Source organism: Melospiza georgiana, chromosome 2 (assembly GCF_028018845.1).
Source record: "Melospiza georgiana isolate bMelGeo1 chromosome 2, bMelGeo1.pri, whole genome shotgun sequence".
Taxonomy (NCBI): Eukaryota; Metazoa; Chordata; class Aves; order Passeriformes; family Passerellidae; genus Melospiza; species Melospiza georgiana.
Window position 1 is genome coordinate 14,341,726 of NC_080431.1, and position 24,126 is coordinate 14,365,851.

Genomic DNA, 24,126 nt, shown 5'->3' on the forward strand with positions numbered 1-24,126 from the left:
CTCTAGCTTTAAGGACCTCTCCTCTTTTTCTGCTTGACCAGAATATATAATGGTTTTAATATAGTCAGCTGTCTCTGCACCACCTTACATTACATTACTGTTTGCACTCTACAGCTTCTTGGAAAGGGTCTTGTATATGTGTGGTTTGTGTGTGTATGTTGAACTTCTTTCTCTCCCTTTCTCCCCCTCTTTCTCACATTTTCTCCTTAATTGTATTGTATAATAGAATCTTCATGTATTCTATAAATCCCTTGATGTAAGGGTAAATATGGAGACTTTCTGCAGTTGCAAGCTCCCAATAAAAAGCATGCAAAGTAATTCTGTAATGATTTCCATAGTGGTCCTGCCCCAGAAGTCATAAAATATGTTTTCCATTTTTGGTTTCATATTCTGTGAATATTTTGATCATGACAATGAGCTGCATGATGCCTGTATTAATGAAGAGGGGACAAATTTCCAGGCCCATGAAACAGAGAATGTAATAGAGTGGTGAATTGCATGTACTGGATCTGTTCTGTGTCCAGACAGAAAAGGCTGATGAGACAATAATTTATAAATGGTTTTATCCACACACTGGACACCTAGAAAGGCTTCCTTTTGAAATGTTATCAAGTATTAGCTGTTGTCAGTCTCAGAATAAAATGCTCCTCCCCATCATGAAGGAAGATGTTATTTCAATAGATAAATGTGATTTGTTAACTATTGGCATCTAGAATATGGGGGAAGAGGGGTATTGTTCTAGAAATATGGTTTGGGTAAAAGTCACATGTTAATTCTTTCTCATAAATCTAAATAGGACCTAATAGGTTTAAAAGAAAATTACTTACTGATTCTAGGCTATTCTAGCCTGAACAAAAAAAGGAGCTGGGCTGTGTATGGACTTGCAGGAGAAATTATTGCTTTGGGACAAGCTGGAGAAATGGTTTCCTCCTCCAGTTTCAACAGGGTGTGAGGGGTCTTATACAGAAGATTTTTAAAATTTCTTTCTTTAAAGTTTAGTAGGAAAGTTTTCTTTCTTAGAGTGATGGAAAAAATTTCTAAGTGCTATTTATAGTGCAAATATTTTTTTGCTATTTCAGTATTCTCAGAGTACATGAATTTCATTGCTAGAATTCTTCATGTCTTATTTATTTCATATTACAAACTTCTGATTATAACTTTTGGCGTAACATAAAGTGGATAAAATTGAAACATATTACAGACAGGATAGCTATACCCAATTTGGATCTTTTGGTAATGTACACACATGAAAATTCACTGTACACTGTCGGGTGAGGCTGTGTTCTTTTAGACACAAGAATTGTTGAGCATGTATTTGGAAGGGGATGTGAGATAGTGAGAAAGCACCACAGAGAATCCATGTTGGAGCAGGTTCCTGGCAGTAACTGTGACCTATAGAAAGCAGCCCGTGCTAGAGTAGGGGAGAACATGCAGAGGAAGGAGCAGCAGAGAAGAGCACATGCCCACAACTACTGTATTTACTCTGTTTTAAACCGGCAGTAAATTTAATTTTTTTCCCCTAAATTTAGTCTGCTTTGTCTGTAATGGTAACTGCTAACTAAACTCCCTGACTCCCTGTCTTTCTGTTGACCCATGAGCTTTTTAATCTTATTTTCTCCCTGGTCATGTTGAGGAGGAGGAGCTGTGTGGGTGTCCGGCAGCCGCCCAAGGTCAAGCCATCACAATATACAGAGAATGAACTCTTGCTACAGTGTCAGGGCCTCAGATAACATTTCTGAGTGGTGCTCCATGACTCTGAGGCAGTGGTTATAGATACCTGTAGAACTGTAATTTGTATTTTTTAAGGATGCTGAAAAAAACTGCAGAAAATTAAGGAGGAAAAAGGCCATAGGAACAGAATGAATGAAGAATTCCCTCTGTTGTGTCAGACTTAAACCATAAGGAATGATCTTTAATTAAGACGAAAACTATGATAGAGTACTCTGGTGTATGGGATCAGTGCTGTTCTGTGTCTTCATTATTTACATAGACAAAGCGATCAAGTGCACCCTCAGCAGATTTGCTAATGACACCAAGATGAGTGGTGCTGTTGCTGCACTTGAAGGATTTGATTGTCATCCAGAAGGACCTGGACTAGCTCAAAAACTGGCCCATGGGAATGTCATGAGGTTTAAAAAGACTGAATTCATAGTGCTCCACCTGGGTCAACCCCTGGTATCAATCCAGGCTGGGGGATGAACAGAGCAGGCCTACAAGAAGGACTTGGGGGTGCTGGTGGGTGAGAGGCTGCACTGGGAGCCCAAGAACCCCCTGTGTGCTGGGCTGCCTCCAAAGCTCTGTGGGCAGCAGGGAAGAGAGGGGATTCTGCCCCTCTGCTCGACTCTGGTGAAGCCCCCCCTGCAGGGCTGCATCCAGCTCTGGGTTCCCAGCATAGAAAGCACATGGAGCTATTGGAACAAGTCCATAGGGCCACTAAAATGATCATGGGGATATGGCATGCCCCCTGTGAATATAGTCTGAGAAAATTTGGATTGTTCACCCTGTGAAAGAGAAGGCTCTGGGAACACCTTACTGCAGCCTTTCAGTACTTACAGGGGACTTACAAGAAAGATGTTGCCAAACTTTTTAGTAGGGCCTGTTGTGGGTTAGGACAAGGGATAATGGCTTAAACTAAAAGAGGGTTGATTCAGACTAGATATAAGGAAGAAAGGTTTTACAGTGAGAGTGGTGAAACACTGACATTCAAGGTCAGGCTGGATAGGGCTCTGAGCAATCTACTCATGTTGAAGATGTTCCTGCTCATTTGCAGGGAGCTTGAGCTAGATGACCTTTAAAGATCCCTTTCAACATAAACCACTTTGAGATTCTATGATGATATCTTCAAACAAACAAAACTTTGAGCACTGAAAGCCCAAATGGACTCACTCAAGGCAGAAGTGAGGCACTAATTTCAACAAAAGCAATCAACTGTTAAAAGAAAGCCATAAGAATCAAGAGATTGTTAATTTGTTTGTGTTTTCAGGTCAAGACTAGATATTCATCTGCTAGGGTGTGTGCAACTCTTCCCCCAGGAAGCAGGGGAAAGGGAAATTAATTAGGGATGGACAAAGGAGGTCTGTGTGCTTAAGAACATCTAATCTTGCCATTTTCCTAGCTTTTATCAGTCAAAATAAGATTATTTTTAACCAAGTCAAGTTTCTAAACATTGATGGAAATGGGTTCTCAGTTCTTGTCCATATCCACTATAGCAATTGTCCAGCTGGCTGATGCAGACGGAGGAAATAAACTGCATTAGAAGTGTCTGTGCTGTCTTCAAAGCTAGTACTAAACCAAGAGAACTTGAGATGCTTTTGGGGAAAAAAAAAAAAAAGTAGACCTGTGTAAAGACCTGTGTAAAGACCTGTGTTCAGTTGTTAAGCACTTGCTAGCCTGATGTGGATTAATTGTGATACCTGTGCCCAACTCCTGGTAGCTGGGTGGGGGTTGATGTAGGTCTAGTGGTTATTTCACTTGTTCTTTCTGGAAATACAGTGTTCCCAATACATGAGTGTGAGGAACCAATTTAATTCTGAGTTCTGTCTCAATATTGTTTGAAATTACCAGAGGTGTGTGGAGAGGGGCTGTACAAGTGCTACTTGCAGTGTTAATGTTCAGGAATACATAATCATGGAATGATTATATGCAGGTGCTTCTATTTAAGAACTCTGGGTGTCAGGGATACACAGACCCAAATCTGACTCCGACATGGTTTCGAGCTGAACGTGTTTTATATTCTATCGTTATATAACTTACATATTAGTTATTAAACTTACATTGTTCTATTGTATACATTGGTTTCATCCAAGCATGGATTTCTTGTGATCTCCCTCAGACCCTCAAACATAGTTTCTCATGACTCTTCTTGTGATTAAACAATAATTACACCTAATTATTAAGTAATCATCACATCTAACAATCATATACTTTATCATGTATTGATTACAGAGTGCAGTTTCACATGATCTAACAAACACAAGGCCTAACATTTCCTAGGGCCTACCCTTAACATTTTCCCAGGGCCTACTAAGCCTAACTTTCTTTCTAGCTCCCCAAATTTTCTATGATTTTAAAATCTTTCACTATCAGGAGGCAGCTAGGAGAAGATGGAAAGCCCTGTCTCTCAGGAGCCTTTGCCTGGCAGCCATCTCACATCTCAGATATAACAGGCTGTGTCAGCAGGAGGCCACCAAGGACACTGACCTCCAGAGAGCTTCTCCAGTCAGATGGTGAAGGGACAATGGGTTGTTCTGGAATGTTGGACTGGGCCAATGATCTCCTCTCAGCATTGCAGATTTTGGGAGGAGGCAGGGTATAAAAGTAACTGTGTCACAAGCTTCAGAGCTTTTCGTCATTTAGCCCTGACTAGCTGGACATTGAGGCCCACTCTGAGGTTCTGCTGGTAATGCCCATTTTTTCTCTCAGTCGCCCCCCCTCTCTTTCTCTGCCCATTTTTCCTTCTCCTTGTTCATTTTCTGTCTTTTCTATTCTTCCTTAGTAGGGCAACATCCTTTTCACTACCAATAAATGGTTCTCAGATAGAATACAATTTCACACAATTCCATTCTCAGCCATCTATTTTAGAAGAACCCCCTGCAGTTCCTCCAACAATATCCAAGAGTATATGGGGATTTTTTCTTTCTTTGAGTTAAAACAAGATAAATCTTTATTATCTTCCTTCCCATTTCAAGAAGAATTTGAGATAATTGCCAATTACTGTACATATTTTTTACCCTGTAGAAACTGTAAGTGGTATTCTTCAGAAAATATGCATGCCTTGTAATAAGAATGTTATGGAAAATACACCTATGGATTAATAGATGTCTCCCCAGTTATAAACAGACATTACCATAGCATAAAATGTTTACTGGTTATATAGAACTTCTTACATGTTAATGTCATTATGCCATTGCAAAAAAGAATTACTTATTTTTTACAGATGCCAGAACCTGGAGAAAAAAGATGAACTGTTCAAGGCCAGCCCTAGTCTAGCTCTTAGTTTGTACTCTTTTTCGTAAGCAATGTCTAACTTGTACAGTGTGAGGAGGTCTCAAAAATATTGCTTGTAGCTGCCAAAGCACAAGCAATGTGCTTTGTGTGAAATCACAAATGTTTATTGCTGAATTGCCTTTTTTTGCTGTCCCCTTGCAGATCCTGATGTGTCTGGAATCTCCATTGAAACAGATAACAAAAATGTGAAAGCAGAGGAGTTTAAAGGTACAGTATGGGCATTGTTGTGGTAGTTTTTAATACATACACAATACATGCAAACTGTGTATACAGAAGCTGTGCAGATATTGAGGTATTCTTGCTCCTTCCTGAGGGGTCTTGTGCCCACTCTCTCCACTGATTCTGCCTTATCTTGGTCTTGTCCCTGTTTTCTCTTACTCGAGGTGGGGTTGACCTAGGTGCTCCCCAGAGATCCTTTCCAACCTCACCTGTTCTGTGCTTCTATGACTTGTTTGTCAGTCCTGTAACTTCTGCCTGGTTTCCTTCCACACAATATTATGGGACCTGATGGAAAGGAGAAACATTAAATATCTTAAAAGACAGAAAAGTGAAGGACTAGAAAGAACAGATTAGTTAATTGTAAGTAACAATAATTGAATGGCTATTTTTACTTGTCAGTAACTGTAATGGCTATTTACATAGTTATATATGTATATATATATGTCATATGTAAAATACAAATTATTTCCAATAATGGGGTGGAGAACTTACAGAGGAAAAGAGGAAAACCTGTTTGCTGGGTAGATGAGAAAGGGGAGTACTGTAGTGTGAGGTTTGTGGGTTATGTGGGTTTGTTTTTTGAATTTGCTTGGAGTGGAGAGAGGTGGAAATTTGGGATAAAAAACCTGTTCTCTGAGCTTTAAACCTTCAGCATTTTGAGGTAATAATCAAATATTTTAGAGGTCTCTAAAACTGTCATGTAGACTTCTGTTAAGTATTCTCTTGACAGAATGCATTTAGAGCTCAAGGCAGGCAAAAGCAGAGAGAAATGCCTCAGCTAATATTAAAGCTTGATTAGGTTCTGTATTTTTATATGGTATATGGCTTGCATTTTTTCTTTTGTTATTTGTACATTGAATGGAATCAGTTTAGCACAGCCCACATGCCAAGCCAAGTTCTCCATGTGTAGCAGCACTAAGGGATGGCAGGGCCAATGGACAGCTATTCCACTGAGTGCAGCTGGTCTGAAATGCATTTTCCTTTTCTCCTCTAACTCCTCTGACTGTATAGGAGGATGGTCAGGCACTGGGACAGGCTGCCCAGGGGAGTGGTCATGGTACCAAGCCTGACAGAGCTCAAGGAGCATCGAGGTGACACTCCTGGTCATGGTTTTGTTCTAGGTAGTTCTGCAAGGAGCAGGGAGTTGGGCTCACTGATTCTTGGCATTCCTTCCAACTTGAGATATTCTATAATTCTATCACCAATGATAGCCTCCAGACCAGATGTAAATCCAAATTAAATATTGTGCAGATCTCTCCAAGATTCCAGAGGGCTTTTGCAGGCCTAGCAGTACCAGTGCTGATGCACAGTATCCAGTGGACCTACCTTAATGCAAGTCTGGAAAATGCCTCTCCCTGACTCTATTATTAGGGGAAAAAGCATAACTAAGGGGCAATTTTATTATGTTCTCTCTGTTCTGTGCACACTCCCTTTCTTCCATGCATTCCATTTCTCTGAATAAGATTAGTGGGTGGGCATCAGTGCTAGGGTTTTTTTCTGAAACAAAAACATGTGGGATGCAAGAAAGGGGCAGCTCATTTGAGACAGAGGTGACTTGTTCAGCTGAGAACACTTCAGCTGAGCTGTCTCTCTGTCAGCTAATGGAGACCAGCCCATTTGACAAGCCAGCTGTCACAAGGCCAGTAGCAAAAGCAAGCTGAGCTTGAATGATGGTTTTTCTTTGTTAGAAGGATACAAAAAACAAAGTGGGAAGGAAACTAGCAAATCTTAAGATTCAGGAAGCCTCCACCCATACACTCAACCTGAAGTCAGGAACCTCAGACTTCCTGAGTGCACAGTATGTTTTTCAAAACAGCCAGTGCACGTGTAACATGTTTCTGGCAAGGAACACCCTCCTGCCTCAATTTTTCTTTCAAGTCTGGATATTTTGTTCCCCTGTGAGGTATCACCAAGGCTACCAGTCTGGGTTTTTGTTTCTTTTCAGAGCAGACCTAGGAAATCAGACTCTGAAGGGCAAGGGAGTAGATCTGTCTGTAGCTCCTAATTACCTTCCAGCCTCATTTGTTTAGACTGGAAAGGAGGATGATGGTTGATTGTGTTTGAGCAGTGCATGTTGGCATTATGAAAGCTAGACAGGCCTTGTCAAACCTATAAAGGCTTTTGCTCTGGATATTGTGGCCTGTAATGGAAAATTAGTAGCTTACAGGTAGCAAGGTCTATATTGCATTTGTTTCTTAAACCATCTTACTGCAATATTTTTCATCTCCATTAAGTTATAAATTTAAATAGAAAAGCTATTGATACTGAATTCAGAATGGTAACTCAAAAAATATGTTTACAACAAAGTCAGAGTCCCTCTTTTTAGGGGTGATCTGCTCAGAACTGTTTAAACTAAAATGAGGGTAGTAATTGAAAATGTAATTGATAAAGTAACATTCCCATGTTATATGGGGAAAGTAATAAACCCTATCCAGCATGGGAATCCCCAGCATCTGAAGTTTTACTCAAAAGCCACTGAAGTATAAGAAAATTACTGGTTTCTTTTTCCCTACTGTGTTTGTGTAAATCTGGAGAAGCATCACTTTGAGAAGTAGATCTGGCCATTGCTGCTGTACAAGTTCTTTTGAAAGAGGAACATGAATTTCATAGAACCTGAATGTATACCAACACAATACTAAAATCTTTAATTTTCCCTTTTGTCCTTTTTTTTTGTCTTCCCTCTAGAGGCTATTCTTAGTTGCAAACACAAATTTTCAAAAGGGATGAGTTTAAGAATAGAGTGGAAGAAAATCCAATCTCAAGGAGTCTCATTCGTCTACTACAACAGTGAATTTACAGGTACAGTACTGCAAAGGGATGGTTTAACATGTCATTCTCTAGCATAGCTATTGACTCTTTCTTGGGGACACCAAGAATAAGACTGAACAAGAAGGCTCTTAATTGTTCATATAGAAGAGCTGTTGTTTTGAGAAAGAGAACTCTTCTCTGGGGTAAAAAAGGCATTTCTAAAATTATTAGTTACCTTTTAATTAAGTTAAATATAATAAAATTAAAGGCTAAAAAAATGATACTGCAGATTTCTTGTGATTTTTCAACAATGAAATTACATGTGGATGTAAACTCCCCTAAACTACTGCAGGCTCTGCACTCCTATCCTAAAAAGAGTTTTCTGAAGCCTCCTGTAAAGCAGGAGGTTAGATATGAATAATTCAGCATTTTTTATATACATAAAATATAAACTCAGCTGTATGTTATAAATTATTTGTGTTCTTTTCAGAAGTAGAATTTCTCTTTGTATGTTTTGAAAAGGACTTACTTAAGCGTTGTATGCTGGAGAACATATGGGTCTCTGTTACATTGATCACAATAAATGAAGGCTGAGAAGTAAAATAAAAGCAGAGATTTTGTTAGTTTGTAGACCTTGCAGATGTGTTGACCTTGATGAACTTGGGGTTTTTTTGCATGTATTTAATTTAGAGAAACACTGGAACTCATGCTTCTGTGTGTGCATGTAACTTTCATAATAAACTGTGGAATTACAAAAACTTCTTTATTGTTAGAAGTCTCATGGCAATATTTTTGCTAAATCCATCAAGTTTTTCTTGCCAAGTTAAAATGTCAAATATTCTGCTGTGATCTCACTCACAACTTTTTCTTTAAGGTAATTATGTTAGTGATTGTCATGTCTCTAGTGGAAAGGGATGTCTTTCAGTCACCTCACTACTGCTATATATATATATATATTTTCTTGAAACATCTGCAGAAAAATGCATTCCATCTTCCAAGTGGATAATGTATGGCAGATGGAGGTGTTTTTTGAATTGAGGGTGGTTTTTTGGACTAAATGGAAGGTTCATACTGTTTTCAGAAGGAGATTACATACTGCTCTTTGCTGACAGGTAACTAAAACTGAACTAATCAGCAATAGTTTCATGTACAATATGACATAAAATATCAATAAATTGTACATGATTTCAGAATAAGCCAATGAGCCATAGATATTTGCTTCAGACTGAAAGAGGGGAAATTCAGGTTAGATATGCAGAGGAAATATACAAAGGAAGTTCTTCCTTGTGAGGATGGTGAGGCCCTAGCACAGGTTGACCAGAGAAACTGTGGGTGCCCCATCCCTGGAAATGTTCCAGACCAGGCTGGATGGGGCTTGGAACAACCTGGTCTGGTGGAAGGTGTCCCTGCCCATGGCAGTGGGGATGGAACAAGGTGATCCTCAAGGTCCCTTCCAATCCAAACCACTCTGTGATTCTATGATTCTGTAAGCAAAGAGCAGAAACCTCTCTGTCTGTTCTCCCTGAAGGTGATCTCCGAGGCCGAGCAGAGATGCTGAACACAGGAATCCGAATTAGGAACGTGACTAGGAGGGATTCTGGGACCTACCGCTGTGAAATCAGTGCCAAGAGTGAAGAGGGACAACGCCTGGGAGAGGCTACTATTACTCTCACAGTATTGGGTACAAACTTTATTACTTAGCCTTTTTAGAGAAACTGGATGATGGGGTGTTGGGATGTTGAAGGTAGGGTGGCCCACACAGTGTGTGGGTGCCGGGTTTTTGGGTCTCCTTCGGGCTGGGTTTATAAACACACTTGCACATGAACATTCTACAACATCACAAAACAGCTTGGCAAAAGTCAAACTTGCTTTAGAAAGAGACATAACTATGGTTTTATTAAATCATAGTGAGTTTCAGTTCTCACAACTGAAGTTGCTCAGTGACTGAGAATCTGGATAAGACGATCATGGTGCTTGGCACTGGAAAGTCAGCATCTGTCAGCACTTATCAAATATTCATAAGCAGAAGTTCGTTCCAAGATGCTACAGCCTCGTCCTGGTTTTGGAAGGAGAGAGGTTTTGTGCAATGCCAGCCAGAGAGCTGGCAATCAGTGGACTTTATTTACAGGAGAGATGGTGGTGCCCTACTGGGGAGCAGTTGTTCTTTGTGGGCCTTTGTTTTCTTTCCCAGTTAAGGAATTTATGGAAAAGTGAATACTGAGCACATTGCTCTCACATTGCATTTGGTATTTGCTGCACTGGATGAGTAGTAGAGGCCAATAGTTTTCCTTTTTTAGCTGTACAGGGACAAAAGATCTGCTTTTGTAGATTCCGTATTTGTCCTATTAAAACTAATAATAATTGATCATTCAAAATTATACATAAAGTTTCTAAGTTGTTCATAAAAGATGATAAATGCGTGAACTTCTGATTAGCCTCAACAATAAATTAAACCCACTTTCTTCTACTTTCTCAACAGCTTTCCTGTTTTAAATGTGGCTTGTTAATTTAAAGTTGAAATCTTCGAGGCCAAAGGAGAAAGGGTGGGGAGGCAGCATATGTTGCTTACAAACCTTTTTGAAAGTTAATGTGAATTAGTATTTCATTTGGTTTTCTTTATTTATGCTTTTTATCTTAAAATCAACCAAGAAAAAAATTTATCTGTACTAGTTAAGGTGTCAGTTGTTCTTTTAATGTTCCACAGATGCCTCTTCACCATTATTTGTCTTCTATATAATGTTAAGTACCAAAAAATAAAAAATTAAGTTTCTTTTCTGTTCACATATTAAAAATCAAAAAAGAGATGTTCATCTTCATAGGAGGAGGAACAAACAGTTCTCCTGCATCTGTGTGGGGGAATGTTCATTTTTAATTTAAACTGGAATGTAGTAACCAATTGGTTTTGGTCCTCAGACTGGAGTTTATATAGTGCCTATGATGACTGCCAATGTCTTGGTGAATCTTTCTGACATTCACCTCTCAAAAATTTACTCCTTTTAATACAAAAATTCTTTTTTCCTCTTCTTCACTTCTGTTTTTAAATACTAGGGTAAGGAAGGGGCCAATTGCTGGACTACAGATTCCAAGTTATCCCATCTCTGTCTGTTGCATACAACAAACAAAGTGAAACAAACTCTCTGGGGTTGGATGAAAGTGAACAGATTGGAGAGAGGATGACACAGCATATGGTGGGGGGAGGCTGGCAGTAAGCACCTCTTTCATTTTTAGCAACTCATAAATTTTACTGTGCTCTCAGTAGCAGGGTTGTGCCTTCCAGCCCTTCTCCTACTCTTCATTTCATTGATGTAGTAGTTATCAAGTGCTCAGCTTCTCACAATGACTGTCAGCCTGCTGTCATGTTGTCATGATCCCATTAGATCTTAGAAATGACCCTGCCCAAATCAAGGTGCAAACAAGACCAAATGACAGTGACAATAGTATGGGGGTTTATTTAATAGTAAATATATGAGAGAAGGAGAGAGAGAAAAATAAGAAATAGGTAGGAGGGACTGAGAGTAACAGGGACAGAATAAAGAAAATACAACCACTCCATGGACCCCAGTGATGTTTCAAGGATCTTCTCCAGCTGGTCTTCTTGGTGGTGAAGAAGAAAAGCATAGAATCTGAGTGTTAATATACACTCAGGCTAGGTGGGAAAATCCAGGCTCCTCCCTTGGGGGGCAGGGGGAGTTTGTCATTGTCCCTTACAGCAGACTGGGTTTGTTGCATCACGTGCAGGCCTGGGGTGCCAGGCTGCAGGAATGGCACTGGGGAGCACTTTAGGGGCCTTTGATGGATTAAGGCACCCCCTCAGCTGCCTCTCACGTGAATATCCTGTGGATGTGGCCTTCCCAAAGCTGGGGGTTCCATAGCCATTTGTGTAAGGGAGGATGGGTTCCCTGCCCCTGAGCAGAGGTTACAACACGCCAAAACTTCCTGCCCCCACCTTGGCTGGGATGGAAATCTGTGCAAACCTGCTCCCAACAAATGGGTCAGTGGGCTACTGTGACAGCTATAGCTGGTCTATGGCTGCACAGATAATTAGGCTATAACAGATACCAACTCAACCAGCCTAGCTCCTTAGAGAATAAGGAGTAAAGGTTTTAAGTGGACAGGCTGAATTCAAGTTCAAACAAGGGGACCCCAGCTAATCCCTTTGAACCAGGAATGCACCTGTATCATTGGCCAGTGAGCTGGGCAGAGTTAAGACCTTTGACCAATAATATCTGTAAGCAGGGGAAATTCAAAGCCCTCACAAAGAGGGCACACATCAATAAACTCTGGCTGTTGCTGCATGAACCTCGCTGTGTTCCAAATGTCACATTCCTGTCTCCACCATCAGTGACAGGCTACGGCCTCCCTCACCCCAAAGCAAGCCTGAGATGATTCTTAGCTGGGTTTGGCTCACACTCTTTTCCTTGTTTACTTGCTTGTTTCAGATGATTGAAGAATGAGTTTTCACTTTATTTAACCTCAGCACTTTGACTTTCAGTCCAAAGTCCCAGTCAGGTATCTTCAGGGAGGCTTCTTTGGTTGTAGCTTCTTTATACAGTTTTTGTTATAATGGGCAAAACTTTATATCAATGTTTGAGGCATGAACTATTTCAGACTCTGACAGAGGTGGACAGTATAAGTACACATGTAACAAGTTCAATTTCACTGTCCAGTTGCTCCGACTACTCCAGTGTGTGAGGTACCCAGCTCCGCAATGACAGGAACGGTCGTGCAGATGAGTTGTAAGGAAACTGAGGGCTCCCCTCCATCTGAGTACCAGTGGTACAAGAATGGTGTTGCCTTGCTGGAGAAGACAGGAACAGGCAGTGCTAGAGCAGCAAACATAACTTACACCATGAATAAAAAGTCTGGCACTCTGGTAAGTGTAATAACCAACTCTGTCATAGACAGTTATCAAGAAGACCAAATTTACTGTTCAGTAAAATGATCCACAGGAGTCTAAATCCAAAAATTCAGAAGGTTTTTGTTAGAGGTCAATATCATGCTGAAATGTGCTGAGAAATGTAGAAGGTGGTTTCTGCTTCAAACCAGTGACAAGCCATAGATATTGAATGATACACACAAACTGGGTGAGGTGCAAGGCTGCAGTAGTGGTAACTGAGAATCTAGAAATACATGGCAAATTTTACTTTGTTAAACTAGTACTAGGTGAGAATGAGATTTTGGTATGGCAATAGAGATCTATTTGACAGAACTTTAAAATTTGGAATAGTAGCTTCATACACGTCAAGGGGAGTGCAGCACTCAGGACAGTACAGAATCTCTGCAGTCCAGTGCCATTTACAAGTTCCCATCCAGGACCTGTGAAGTCAGGGGGAATGAGTTGGGACTGTAAGTAAGCTTAGTTCTTCATTTTTGTTATAGTTTGTTTTGTGGGTTGTGTGTCTCTCTCATTCTTCCCCCGTTAGCTGATCCTTCAAAAGAGCTTGATGCTACTTAGGGAGCTGAGATTTTTCAGAAGTAAAGAGCTGTTCTAAGAAAACTACTCTTGTGCAAAATCAAACATGGAAACTGAAGTATGACTAAGCATTCAGATGTTCTGAATGCTCATCACAGAAATCAGATGGATACTCAAACTTACTAATCACTTCTCAAAATATCAAAGTATGGCATACATTAAAAAGAAACAGTTAAGAAGTCTAATAATTAGGAAAATAGAAATACTGGAATTGATATGAGGTCAGTTTCTATTCATCTCTGTTACAGATCAAGTGAGAGCTTTAGAAAAGCCCTGCCTTAGGCTTAGATTTTTTGCAGCAGCTCTACTTAGGTGACCTGCACCTAAATTGTTCTGGCTTACAAGTTCTTAAGAGTGGACAGTTAGGTCTATTATAAAATGAGTTAGTGATTGAATTGGCAGTATTAATAATAAAGTAACAGACAAGAGGCCCTAAACAGTTATTTATTACACAGTGTAAAATATAAGAACTACAAGTAGATTACATAAAACAGTGCATGGCATTAAGGTACCTATATTACAGCTAGCAAGGAAATAGTATAGGTTAGGAGTCAGTGTAACTTACCACCGAATTGCTGATAGCATACACAGACTCCTTACACTCAGCCCCCAAGAGAGAAACCACAAACTGGGGTCCTGACTTTGGGGGGGAGACCCCACACATTTCCAGGAAATGTGCAGAAGATTTCAGCTTTGTGAAAATGTGGTGTAGCTTTTACAATTTGTAAAGTGAAGTGTATGTCAGTCAGAAATTCCAGCTTGTCTTTCCATATCTGCTTCCACAGCAAGATGTTTACTGTCAGCTGAAAGCATCAATCTCATGGCAATGAAATAATTCACCACAAGAAAAACTGTCCTGATTGAGTTACTTCACCAAGGCTCCTGTGAGGCTCATGAGAGAGCAAGATGCTCTGAGTTATTGCACCAACTAACAAGCATCAGATAAGCTCTTCTGTGGTGGGGGGAGATGTCCTGCCAGTCTCATTTTAATTTCATTTTCATTTTTACAGTAGTAGTATTTGATAAATAGTGTGGTTTAGCATTTCTCTGTTGGAAGAAGACAAAGTGTATTTTTGGAGGGTTGAGAACCACTCAAACAAGTCTTTACTTCTGAAAAATTTCAGTTGACAATGCATCATAAGCAGTATGTGTCAAGTTTTTTGAAGGATCAGCTAATGGAGTTGTTTTGATAAAATGAAGAAACTGTTTGATTTCGGGTATTCTGAAATTAGAGCATGTCTAAAATAGTGGATATTATTGGAAAGTTCTGGTCCACTAAAAATTAATTTCCTTGTAGATACACTCCACTGAGTTAAATGGCCATCTAAAGGAACCTCTTAGGCAACAAGCAGAAGTTGAAGGACCAGGGAATGTGACTAGGGAACTGTTACAAGGTTGAAATGGACCAGAATTTCTTACTTGCCTTCAGGGTTTTTTGGGTTTCATTTGGGTTTCATTTTTGGGTTTCATTTCAAACAAACAAATCTACATTGACATGTCAAAATTTCTATCTTACAGGATTTTTTCCCCTGTTCTGATAATGATTTTGGACTCTTTCTTAACAGCTGTTTAATACAGTTACAAAGAATGACACTGGAGAGTATTTTTGTGAAGCCTCCAATGGGATTGGATTATCTCAGAAATGCTCAGTGAAGCGAATGCAAGTTGGTAAGTGTTAAAGAAAATAATGGTGGAAGACAGTCTTGCAGTAGGATTTATGTAATTGCATGGTATAACTAAGAATCTAAGACCAGATTGATTTAAATATTTTTATTTGATTATGGCATTTGGGGGGAGGAGAAATAAGTTCCTTATTGCAGTAATTAGCTTTTAGATTGCCAAACACTGAATTCACAGAAAATCATCAGCCATATGAGAACTTTAATATTTACGAATGCTTTTGTGGAAGGCTTACAGAAGAGTGTGCCAGTCCATTGGGGTGTTTTCTTCACATAAAGCCTGCCTTTTGGGATTCATTCATGGGAAATCTTAATGTAACAGTCTGTAACAACCCAAAATGTGTGAGGAGCTTTTTCCAAAATATACAACTGGTTCTTGCAGATATCATAGGAAAGCAAATGGTAACAAAGCCTAATAACTACTGCAGGGAAGATCCTGTCCAAGCGTATGGAGCTGCAAAGTTCCATATGGTGCTTTCATGGAACTTAGCTGAAAATCATGTCATGGGTTTTAATGCATTCTTGGTGGATTATGAGCAAATGTTCCTCAAGCTACTGAGATAGAATCACTTTGTGAAAATATGCACTAAGACCTAAATTGCTGTCAGCCTAAATTGTACAAAAATTTGGTGGGGTTTTGGGGTAAAAATCTGAACTATATATCGAAATATGCTTAAAGTTGGGATCCAAATAATTGGAAACATAACAAAAACCCATGAAAATTTTTCTGCTTCTTAATAATTTTGGTTTTCCTAAAATGTATGATAGTCTGAAGTTCTTAGTGAGTATATCAGGATATGGGTGTGGTCTTTGTCATGGTTGAAGTCAAGCCATCACCTTAAAAATAAATATGGCCAGATGTTTCAGTAGCCTGGTGTAGAGTTTAACTTCAGGCAACTCAGCTTTATTGTGTTGTATTTTTAAAGCCTTGCTATTTAAAAATGTAAAAATCACTGCGTTTCCAAAAACTCATTTGAAGAGTTCTTTAGAAGTGGAACTCAATTGCTATCAGCTGTTTCATTTGTGTTAAGCAAATTAACTATGAAAAAACTGGCTTTAACACTTAGAAAGATGTCAAGATGTTTTTCCTCATGGACGTATGACTTGGGGTAATACTTATGTGGGGTAGATATGATAAGGAATATGTATCCCTTGGTCCTTCTTATTCTTTCCTTACTTTTGACCCAAACTAAGCAGTTGATGTGTACCAAGCCCTTGTGTTAAAGTGGCTGTGGCACATTTTACTACTTAAATACATCTAACTGTTACTAATTAACTTATGTATCTTGGGCCAAAGCCAAATATATAGATATTTTTGTATCCATATCACCTATAGATACAAAAATGCCTGTGGTAATTAGGGAAAAATCCAGCCAGTGGAAATTTCTACCATTTAGAACATAGGACTTCTGCTTTATAATTACAGATGACCTTAATGTAAGCGGTATCATTGTGGCTGTAGTAATTGTGGCTCTGGTGATGGTGCTGTGTGGCCTTGGAGTATTCTATGCCCAAAAAAAGGGCTACTTTGCAAGTAAGTAGAATAAAATCACTCCTTCCTTGAGTCAAAAAATGTCTGTCTAGCAGTGTTTCCATGACACTCTCTCTTGCCTAGAGAAGCTGTGGGTGCCCCATCCCTAGAAGTGTTCAAGGACAGGTTGGAGGGAGTCCTGAGCAACTGGATCTAGTGGAAGGTGTCCCTGCTTATGGCAGGGAGCTGGAACCAGATGGTCTTTAAGGTCCCTTCCTACCCAAACCATTCCATAATTTTATTATTCTGATGATGCCCTCCTTTCCATGAAGGTTCTAACTCCATGGTACTAAAGCTGGAGAGCATTAAAACAGCAACATTTTGTGCAGACATTTTTATTCTGCCAACATCTACTGCAAAAGGTACTTTGAAAATGACATGGAGATGTTTGTGCTAAGGCTACCAAACAACAACCTAGGGAAAGCAATGAGCCTGACTCTGGTTCTTGGAACCTCTCCACCCTAGTTTTGATAAGGAATGCCTAAGAAAGGCAAAAGAAAATTAAACCTGTTTTAGTCAACAGTGCCTGACCAACTAAGTTCTGATGAAAGGGAAACTAAATTAACTGTCTTCTTCCTCTGGGTCATGGAAAAAGTTTGCTTTTAGGGATTCCTACATAAAGCTTGACATCCAGCAGCCCCCTCTGTAGCCTTTACATTGGTACCTATATGCTTAAGTGCAGCAACAACTATGTCAAACATGGGATGTCAAACATTGGGATCTGAAAAGGTCAGCTGCCTGAAATTACCAGAGACTGCAGAGCTGCTCGTTAGTGTTCACTTGGGGCTTCATTTACCCTTGAAACTTAATCTTTCTTCTGCCTAAACTCACTACACCAAAAAGAGGCATTTGGTTCAGAAACTCCTTCTAGAAACTGAAGAGCTGAATATTCTAGAAATAACTACTTCAAAGAACTTTAAAACAGCTAAGGAAAACTGTTCTTGTGCTAATTCTTTTTTTTTTCCTTTCTTTTTCAGAGGAAAGTTCTTCCCAGTAAGTATGCAAGCAGTACATAAATTACTGCAAACATCATTTACATTTCAGATGATTTAGTAACTCTAATGATTTTTACAGACTTTCTAACGTGATTTTTGTGCAATAGCTTTCTTGACGCTGAGATAAATCTGATCCTACACACTAGCTGGTTTCCTTAATAGAAACCAGTGTGCTGGTCAGAAAGTGAATCATTACATTGCTGTGGTAAATACACAGAGATGTGTCTATTTACATAGTTACAGCTTACACTTCTAACTCAGTTATTCATGTGTCTCCTCTTCCAACTAGACAGAAGACAATCAGAACCAAATTGAACTGCTCTCATATCCATATCTTCAAGTTATTTCAGGAAGTGTTTTGTAAAAATATAACTGGTAGAAACTTTCTGACAGTGCCTGGTCTATTCTTTTGATATGGATTTATTTCACTAAAATTTCTTAGTAGCAAGTCAGAATTTCCCCAAGCTATTTTAGTTCTGGCCATGAGCTAGACAAAAAGTGTAACTGGAAGAGTTGGAAAGACAAGCTAGAGAAGCTGTTTGGCAGTGGTTTATGAGATAATGACTGCTATCTTAAAGTATTCAATGGATTTGTTATTGTAAGTTTTTTTCTGAGAGGAGGGGAAAAATCCCTGAGGATTGCTGGAAATCTGGAAAAATGCATTCATATATAAGGCTCCCAAAGGGGTAAACCCAACACCAGAAAAGTCACTTTTTGACTGTATTCCTTTCCTGCTCTGTTAACAGAAAGAAGACAAACTATCAATCTACAAGTGAAAAGGCAAGTCTTTCATGTTCACTAGTGTGTTTGAAAAGCTTTAGATATCTTCAAAGTTCCTTAGATCTGTAATGTCTTTCCGTGTACACAAACTCCTCACTCCTGCTGTGCCCGTACCTGGCAACACTTTATCTGCATTAACAGCTTCCTATTGCATGGTCTTAAGTGCAACACTTTGCTCCATACTTTGCATCTTCTTGTACATATTGATTAACTAACTGAGACACAGTCCAAGACAGCAGTGAGAGAAAGATTGGGCCCTAACTCTTCTAAGAATAATGTGGGTCAAAAGACTTGAAATATGGAAGCTGAATTTACTACTTCCACCTCCCCTTCCTTGAGTCAGCTCAAAGGGCTTTTACTACATCTACACAGTTCCAGCTTTTCAGATTGGTGCAAAAGGAATAGAGTTCTATGTAAAACTTCAACTAGGAGTGACTCAATATCACTATCTACAGTTTAAGGACAAGAGGAGTTAAAGTAGCATGAGTAAACTGATGTAACCTTAAAAGATCCCCGAACACCACCCATTTTCTTAATCAAAACAGAACATATTAAATCGCATAAACTTAATCCTTGACCTAGTATGTATATAAGAAACTTACTGAGACCAACTGTTTGCTCTGAGTGAGAAAGATAAAGCTTTGAAGAGCTATGGTATCTGTTTATCATTGTTAATGCACTTAAAAATCTGATGCTCTGAACAGAGCTGTTTGATACCTATATTTATTAATAGGTTGCTACTTCTTTGTAGAATCCATTTTGTAGACCTCCCATCTCAGAAAAGAACATTTACTAACAGCACATCAGACATATTTCTTGTCAAGCTCAGTGCCTTAGTTTCTTCTGAAATGTACACTAAATATTAACCTGCTTAAAATCTTTGAACTATTATTTATTGTAACCCTGTTTGCTTCATTTAGGATTTCAAGCATACCAAGTCCTTTGTTATTTAGAAGATTTCAGCCTCTGTGAGGGACATCAAATTACTACTTGTTATACAAAAGTATCAATGTCCTGGTTTCAGCTGGGATAATTTTCTTCATAGTAGCTGTGTTTTGGATTTAATATCAGAATAAAATTGATAACACACTGATGTTTTAGTTGCTGCTGAGTAGTGCTTACTCCAAGTCAAGGAGTCCTCAGATTCCCATGGTCTTCCAGGGAGGAGGTGCAGAAGAAGCAGGGGCAGAGCACAGCTGGGACAGCTGATCTGAGTTGTCCAAAGGGATATACAGAATCACAGAATCATCGAATAAGCTGAGTGGGAAGGGACCCATCAGGATCATGAAGTCCAGCTCCTGGCCCTGCACAGGACACCCCAAGAATCACACCATGTGCCTGCCATGTTGTCCAAACATTTCTGGAACTCAAACAGGCTTGGTGCTTGCTGACTGCCTCCATGCCAGAATGTCACTCCCGGTATTTAAACTGGGGAAGTTGGCCAGGAGGAGCCAACTGCTGCTGGGGGACAGGCTGGTCATCAGTCCGTGGGTGGTGAGAAACTGTTGTGCATCACTTGCCTTTTTTGGGCTTTACTCCTCTCTCTCCTTTTCACTACAATTAATAGTATTGTTGTTTTTATTAGTATTATTAGTATCTTATTTTACTTTGTTTCAATTATTAAACTGTTGTTTTCTCAACCCACCAGTTTTACTTTTTTTTTTCCAGTTCTCCCACTGGGCTGGAATGGGGACAGTGAGCAAACAGCCACATGGGGCTGAGCTGCTGACTGAGCTGCTGGCAGTTCTTTTTGGCACCCAATGTGGGACTCAAAATGTTGAGACAAAACCAGATCTGACTAGAGCATGTTAAAACAAGTTTGTTATAAGCCTTCATTGTATTGGTTTAATAGTTGCTGGTCACCATATTGGTTCATTTGCTCTAGGCTTGGGCTAAGGTTATCACTGTGTTGTTCTGTGTTGTACTGGCTTGTGAAATGATAGAATGACATGAGCCTGTCTGGTGTGTGTCCCCTCTGTCCTTTGGGAGCCATCTGCTGGAAACTATCCACAGTTACATCTACTGCCTTTTACCATCAGAGAGCCAACCCATGGGAAAAACACCTTCCTTCCCCTCCAGGATTATTACAATAGCATTTGAGAATTTAAAAGACTTTGCATATCCTGTGACTACCCTTGAACCTGGTCCTTTTGGTAACAATCAGTGTGTTGTTGCATTTGGTTCAGGCCTTATTTAGGGTTAGGAAATTATCTGTGACAACCAAAACTCCACTGACGTGTACTGTACCTACACAAACTTCAGTAACAGGCCAACAAGAGGCAACCACTCAATCCTTACTCCTGAGTGAGCTGCAGGATATACATAAATATTTCAGCTGTTGTCCTGATGAGCATCCTACCACCTAGCTGTTCCAATGCTGGGATAATGGGCTGGAACTAGAGGGAAGGAATCACTTTCTAAGAAAGCAAGCATTGACAAGGTGATTGCAAGAGAGACACAAGTCCCCAGCCTCTGGAAGTGACTCCTGTCAAGCCTGAAGGAAAGGTATCCTTACAGGAATGACACTACATGTCACCATGCAAGTGGAAAGATATCCAATACTTGAGGGAATTAGCCATGCTAGAGATTTATTTTGACCCGGACAATACAAGGTTCCCCACAGATCCAGACCAATTCCTTTGAGGTGGAAGTTTGTAGAGTGTATCAAGAGTACACACCAACCCACTGGCAACATCAATCTGAAAAGACATCACACCACCATCTGTGGATACAGTGGCTTGCCATCTCTGGGAATTTGAAGACAACCTCTCCTCCTCTCTCATCTGTGAAGAAACTATCAGATAAACTGTCCCAGGAGTTTCAGCAGCTCAAAGAGTTTATGTTCTATTCCTCACCTCTACAGCCCCATGCTAATGACAGTAGGCATTGCCCCAAGAGGGAGGATATGGAAGGTACACACCATGGGATACCCTGTGGGTTTAGCTGAGACACCACAGAGAAGGCATGAAGAATTGGGATGGGAGACCTACCGTGACCCTAGAGACATGAATTGTAAGGAAAACAATCCCAAATTGAGGTTCTTCCAGGAAAGCAGCTACTCCCATCTCCAGTGGATGGTTTTCCAGGCAGAGTGGAAGGGCTGAATTTACTCCTGATCCCATAGAAAGAAATTCTAATCCATTTCTTCAAAATGTAAGCTTAAATGTAGGTTTTTTTGAAAATGCATATTCCAAACTAGTCTGATTGTAAGCCTTCTTTATCAAGTGATTCAGAAGAATGATTTCACATGGGGCCCTGAGCAACACCTTTTCAACAGAATAAACTAGAAATACTTGGAAAACACTCAGATGCTTGGGCCAAGGAACATGGCATTTAGTGGGTATATTGTATCATGCACCAGCTGAGAAAACCACATGATCCAATGGACTGTTAGACTACACTGAGAGCAATGGCCAGGGGGAACCTTCAAACATTGGGATGCACATTGGCAAAGGCCACCTGGTGAGTCATCTGCCAAGTGGGCTGGCCCTGCCCAATCAAAACTTTTACTGTAGAAGAGAATAAAGTTCCTGTAGTGCACATGAAAACTGTGCTGATGAAGACAGTCTGGGTTGTTCTTGCCTTGGGCAAAGGCAAACTCATCTGTGGGATTGTTTTTGCTCAAGGACTTGGGCATACTTGTTAAGATGGAAGGATCTGCAAGTCTGGTTTGTGCATTGGTTTCATTGAATAGCCAGTGCATTGCGTGATGTTAATTGTTGTGAAATGCTGTGTATTAGCACTTTTACATCAGCTGCATGCCCACAATTGTACTGGGCACCTCATGGTGCCTGTCTCCACCCCTCCAGCTTTGGGGATGTGAACTCAGCTCCCTTTCAACTGCCCTATTAAGAATCAACTGTGAAACTGTGATGTAACGGGACAAGCAGAGCAGTGACGGAATCAGAACTGGCTTCAACATGCACCAATCCAACACCAGACCCCCTCTTTCCTGCCCTGAAAGACTGTTCATGACACTCACAGGTCACAACTGTATACGCCAAAAGTCATGGACTGAATGAATTCAGTAGACATCTACGGGGATTGTCTATAGATAAAGGAAATGGTATCTGTGTGTGCATCTATAAAAAGACAGGAAAGGTGCTGGTATATTGGGAAGTGTGGGATCTGGCATGACATAAATGGTATGGAATAAGCAGCTGATACTTCTCTGGTTTCAGCTGGGAGTTAATTTTCTTCCTAGTAGCTGGTACAGAGCTGTTTTTTTTTAATTAGTATTAGAATAATATCAGTAATACAATAATGTTTCAGTTGTTGCTCAGCAGTACTTACCCTGACTCAAAGACTTTTCAGTGTCTGATGCTCTGCCAGTGAGAAGGTGCTCAAGCCACAAGGGATCAGGGCCAGGACCCTGACCTGAACTGGACAAAGGGATAGAACATCATGCCCAGAATTTAAACTGGGGGGAAGTTGGCTGGGAGGGGCCATTTGCTGCTGGGGAACAGGCTGGACATCAGTCAGTGAGTGGTGATGAGCACTTGTGCTCTGATCACTTGTGCTTCTCAGGTTTTCTCTTTCTCTCTTTTTCCCATATTATGACTTTGGTTCAATTATTTAAGTGCTTTATCTCAACCCACAAATTTTGTTTCTAATTCCCTTCCCTACAGTAGGGGGAAGGGACAGGGAGTGAGCCAGAGGCTATGGGATGCTTAGTTGCTGGCTGGGGTTAAAACCACAAGGGATCTTTTGGCCTCTGCTCTGTAAATATCGTTTCCATGTCTTACATGCTGAAAATAAAAACTGCCAATATTTAGTCAACCTAGCTGTGATGGTATTTCAAAAAAAAAACAACCCCCAAATAAACTTGAAGACAAATTAACTTGTATATTCAATTTAGTTCTGTGTGAAAGCTTCTCATTTTGTTCATATGTACATGCAGCTATACAAGATTCACTCTTGCAGCTTGGAAAAATCTATTCAAATAACTTTCATAGGTGATCTCACTACTTGTGTCTCAGCCATTGTCAAGGGCTCATTTTCTCCTGCAATTGTGATGTACTAGGACTTAAGAGATGACTTTGGCAAATCTGATACAATTGCAAAGCATGTAGCAATAAACTCACTATGCTGACAAAATAAATCTTCCTGTAATAAAAGCTCAAGCAGTGTTTTAGTGTTTAATGTGGAAGTCTCTCTCTCTGTAGACTGCATATGTAGTTTTATTCTGAAGAAAAATCATGTCAATACAATTCAAACTAGTATGAAGACTGTCAAAGTGTTTATGTAGTTTCTCAGATATAATTTTTATAAATAAATAGCTCCTCAGAAGTTAAAGTGTTTGTGTCAATAGTTCAGTTGCAGAGATTTGCACCGCACAACTTCTTTAGCAGACTTCATCACCTTTGTGTTCATTGATGCAGTGTAGAATTAGGGCATTTGTGCCTGTGCTTTTGACTGTGCACCTCCATCACTATTGTAGGGCTTTGCTACAGACTTTAGGTTCATGGAGATTTTTTTTCTGCAGAAACTTTTTGGATAAATTCAACAGAACAAACAGTTCCTTCCTGGTGTATCATTACAAGTGTTATAGTATCTAAGCATTAAAACACAGCACACAAAGGAGTTTTGCAGTTAACACGGAGCAGCACTATCAGCTGCCTCTGTCATGTAAGAGCTGATGATCACAGCCAGCCACACTCACCATGCAATTAAGAGCTTCTTCACACCATGAAA

The 24,126-nt window shown here is 39.9% G+C and overlaps 1 protein-coding gene across 2 annotated transcripts in view; it reads left to right on the plus strand.

Moving 5' to 3' along the window:
* JAM2 (junctional adhesion molecule 2) overlaps nt 1–23,550 on the plus strand; it is a 39,858-nt gene extending 16,308 nt beyond the window's left edge. Inside the window, exons 2-10 of one of the 2 annotated variants that reach the window (XM_058018808.1) lie at nt 5,149–5,214; nt 7,912–8,025; nt 9,503–9,655; nt 12,642–12,847; nt 15,013–15,115; nt 16,553–16,660; nt 17,635–17,650; nt 18,399–18,432; nt 19,353–23,550. In XM_058018808.1, the coding sequence (XP_057874791.1) occupies nt 5,149–5,214; nt 7,912–8,025; nt 9,503–9,655; nt 12,642–12,847; nt 15,013–15,115; nt 16,553–16,660; nt 17,635–17,650; nt 18,399–18,432; nt 19,353–19,385 (833 nt within the window). In that variant the 3' untranslated portion in view covers nt 19,386–23,550. Of the gene's footprint in view, nt 1–5,148; nt 5,215–7,911; nt 8,026–9,502; nt 9,656–12,641; nt 12,848–15,012; nt 15,116–16,552; nt 16,661–17,634; nt 17,651–18,398 lie in introns of both variants that reach the window. The other variant, XM_058018807.1, reaches the window with a different exon arrangement.
* Nucleotides 23,551–24,126: the final 576 nt, after the last annotated feature.